The following is a 3,279-nucleotide window of genomic DNA, read 5'->3' as shown; positions in this document are numbered from 1 at the left end:
TCTGTTATTTGATCTTTGTTGAAGATTGTAGCTTGATTGCTGTGAATTTTGAGATCCTTTCAATATTTTGCCACAGTCTTGATGTACAGAAAAATGCTCGTTTGAAGGAATTTTTGAGACCCTCTCAAAAATTCTGCCCAGTTACTGATTTGTGGGAAGAAATGGCTTTTGATGGAATTTTTGAGTTCCTCTCAAAAATTCTGCCCCAGTATCGTGATTTGCAAGAAGATGTCCTTTTGATGGAATTTTTGAGACCCTCTCAAAAATTCTGCCCCAGTTAACAGTCAGAAGGGGAGAATGAAATTTTTATCATGATAAGACCTAACTCCAAAGGAGCGCCTACGTATCCCCTCTTAAACGGGAATCAGATCTGACGTAATTCCAAATACAGAGTAAAAGAGCATGAACAATTTAGATGTAATATCTCTTCACAGCATCTGAGTTGATGGGTTTGGGCCAAACTTCTCCATCCATTTCTGGAAGTATGAGGGCTCCGCCTGTTAATACCCGAGAGACTATGTATGGACCCTGCCAGTTTGGCGAGAATTTACCCTTTGCTTCATTTTGGTTTGGAAAAATCCGCTTCAGAACCAGTTGCCCAGGTGAGAAATGTTTGGGTCTAACCTTTTGGTTGAAAGCTCTGGCCATTCTATTTTGATAGAGTTGACCATGACAAACTGCGTTAATCTTTCTTCCATCTATCAATGCAAGATTTTCGGCCCGAATTTGTATCCATTTAGCATCATCCAACTCCGCTTCTTGAATAATCCTTAGAGATGGTATTTCCACTTCGGTAGGTATCACAGCTTCATTACCATATACCAGAAAATAAGGCGTAGCCCCAATAGAAGTTCTGATGGTTGTACGATATCCCAGCAATGCAAAGGGTAACTTTTCATGCCAATGTTTGTGATTATCGATCATCTTGCGCAATATCCTCTTGATGTTCTTGTTTGCAGCCTCAACAAGTCCATTCATCTGTGGTCTATATGCTGTAGAATTTTGGTGATTAATCTTGAACTTCTCACACAATGATCTCATCAAATCACTATTTAGGTTGGTTCCATTGTCAGTGATGATTGACTCAGGAATCCCGAACCTACAGATAATATTATTTTTGACAAAGTCATCCACAACCTTCTTTGTCACTGATTTGTAAGAGGTGGCTTCGACCCATTTGGTGAAGTAGTCAATTGCAACCAAAATGAATCTATGTCCATTGGATGCCGCTGGCTCGATTAGACCAATGACGTCCATACCCCAAGCTGCAAAGGGCCACAGTGAACTAGTAACATGGAACTCGTTAGAGGGAACTCTGATCATATCTGCATGAGTCTGACATTGGTGACATTTTTGAACATAGCGGATACAGTCTGTCTCTATAGTTAGCCAGAAATATCCCGATCTCAAGATCTTCTTCGCCAGTGTAAAGCCATTCATGTGAGGACCACATGTTCCTGCATGTATCTCTTCAATCAACCTGTTGGCTTCTCCAGCTTCGACACACCTTAGCAACCCCAAATCAGGAGTCCTCCTATAAAGGATTTCTCAGCTTAGAAAGAATTGATTTGCTAACCTCCGAATTGTACGCTTTTGTACCCTTGTTGCATCATCTATATACTCACCGTTCTTCAAATATCCTCGAATGTCATCGTACCAAGGCTTTCCATCAGGCTCTTCCTCAACATGAAAACAATATGCTGGTTGCTCGTATATGTGGATGTAAATAGGATCAATGTAATTATGATCGGGATGTTGAATCATGGAAGACAAGGTGGCTAAGGCATCTGCGAATTCGTTGTGGATCCTTGGCACATGTTTGAATTCTGCTTTGATGAACCTTTTGCACAGCCTATGCACGCACTTCAAGTATGGTAATAACTTCCGATTCTTGGTAGCCTTCGCCTCAGACCTGATGGATCAATAGGTCTGAATCCTCTATTATCAACATTTCCTGGATATCCAAGTCGATAGCGCGTCAGAGCCCTAATATACAAGCTTCATATTCAGCCATATTATTCGAGCAAAGGAACCTGAATTTGGCTGATACCGGATAATGTTGCCCAGTTGGTGAGATCAAAACAGCTCCGATGCCGGATCCGCTCAAGTTCTTAGCTCCATCAAAGAACATCCTCCAACCGTCATATTCTTCAGAAATGTCTTCCCCAACAAAAGCTATTTCCTCATCTGGGAAGTAAGTCTTCAACGGTCTATAATCATCATCTACAGGGTTCTCCGCCATATGATCTGCTAAAGCCTGTGCCTTCACTGCCTTCTGTGTAACATACACTATGTCGAACTCGCTTAGTAATATCTGCCATTTAGCCAGTTTACCTGTAGGCATGGGCTTTTGAAAGATATACTTCAGAGGGTCCATCCTTGAAATCAAATAAGTAGTATGCGAGGAGAGGTAGTGTCGTAGCTTCTGGGCGATCCAAGTTAAGGCACAACAGATACGCTCCAATAGAGAATATCGAGCCTCATATGATGTAAACTTCTTACTCATGTAATATATCGCCTGCTCTTTCTTTCCAGTCTCATAATGTTGCCCCAAAATGCAGCTGAAAGCATTATCCAACACTGATATGTATAGCAACAATGGTCTACCAGATTCCGGTGGAACCAACACAGGTGGATTGGACAAGTAATCTTTGATTTTGTCAAACGCTTGTTGACATTTGTCTGCCCATTTTACCGCATCATCCTTCTTCAACAGCTTGAAGATAGGCTCACAAATGACAGTAGACTAGGCTATGAAACGACTAATGTAATTTAGTCGTCCTAGGAAACTCATTACCTCTTTCTTACTCTTCGGCGAAGGTAGATCACGAATGGCTTTGATTTTCGATGTATCCAGTTCTATACTTCGGCGGCTGACAATAAAACCCAAGAGCTTTCCAGCAGGAACCCCAAATACACATTTTGCAGGATTCAACTTCAAGTTATACTTGCGTAGCCTAGCAAAGAACTTTTGCAGATCATCTAGATGATTTGATCCCCTCTTTGATTTGATGATGACATCATCCATATAAACTTTAATTTCCTTGTGGATCATGTCGTGAAACAAAGTGGTCATTGCCCTCATGTATGTAGCCCCAACATTCTTTAACCCGAAAGGCGTTACCTTGTAATTGTAGACACCTCACGGTGTGATGAAAGTAGTCTTCTCAGCGTCGCCCTTGTGCATCTCAATTTGATGATTGCCAGCAAAGCAATCCACGAATGATTGTGTTTCATGCTTAGCACAGTTATCAATCAAGATGTGTATGTTGGGCAATA

General features: G+C 41.4%; 1 protein-coding gene across 1 annotated transcript; it reads right to left on the bottom strand.

The window, feature by feature from the left end:
• Nucleotides 1-411: 411 nt before the first annotated feature.
• LOC125873600 (uncharacterized) lies at nt 412-3,076 on the bottom strand. The gene is made up of 4 exons (XM_049554498.1): nt 2,798-3,076; nt 2,034-2,716; nt 1,577-1,912; nt 412-1,534 (listed from the first exon to the last, which is right to left on the bottom strand). Exons 1-4 carry the CDS (start codon nt 3,074-3,076, stop codon nt 412-414), a joined length of 2,421 nt encoding a protein of 806 aa, XP_049410455.1.
• Between the last annotated feature and the right edge of the window lie 203 nt (nt 3,077-3,279).

The sequence above is a fragment of the Solanum stenotomum genome, chromosome 8 (genome assembly GCF_019186545.1).
Source record: "Solanum stenotomum isolate F172 chromosome 8, ASM1918654v1, whole genome shotgun sequence".
NCBI classification, from domain to species: domain Eukaryota; kingdom Viridiplantae; phylum Streptophyta; class Magnoliopsida; order Solanales; family Solanaceae; genus Solanum; species Solanum stenotomum.
This window is presented reverse-complemented; position numbering and strand designations above follow the sequence as displayed.

Bases quoted from the DNA above. Each gene is read 5' to 3' on its own strand.
- LOC125873600 (XM_049554498.1), bottom strand. From the start codon at position 3,076: ATGACCACTTTGTTTCACGACATGATCCACAAGGAAATTAAAGTTTAT. The intron at 2,717-2,797 runs GTAATGAGTTTC...CCTATCTTCAAG, and splicing joins CGCCGAAGAGTAAGAAAGAG to CTGTTGAAGAAGGATGATGC. The intron at 1,913-2,033 runs GTTCCTTTGCTC...TTGATCCATCAG, and splicing joins CCGGTATCAGCCAAATTCAG to GTCTGAGGCGAAGGCTACCA.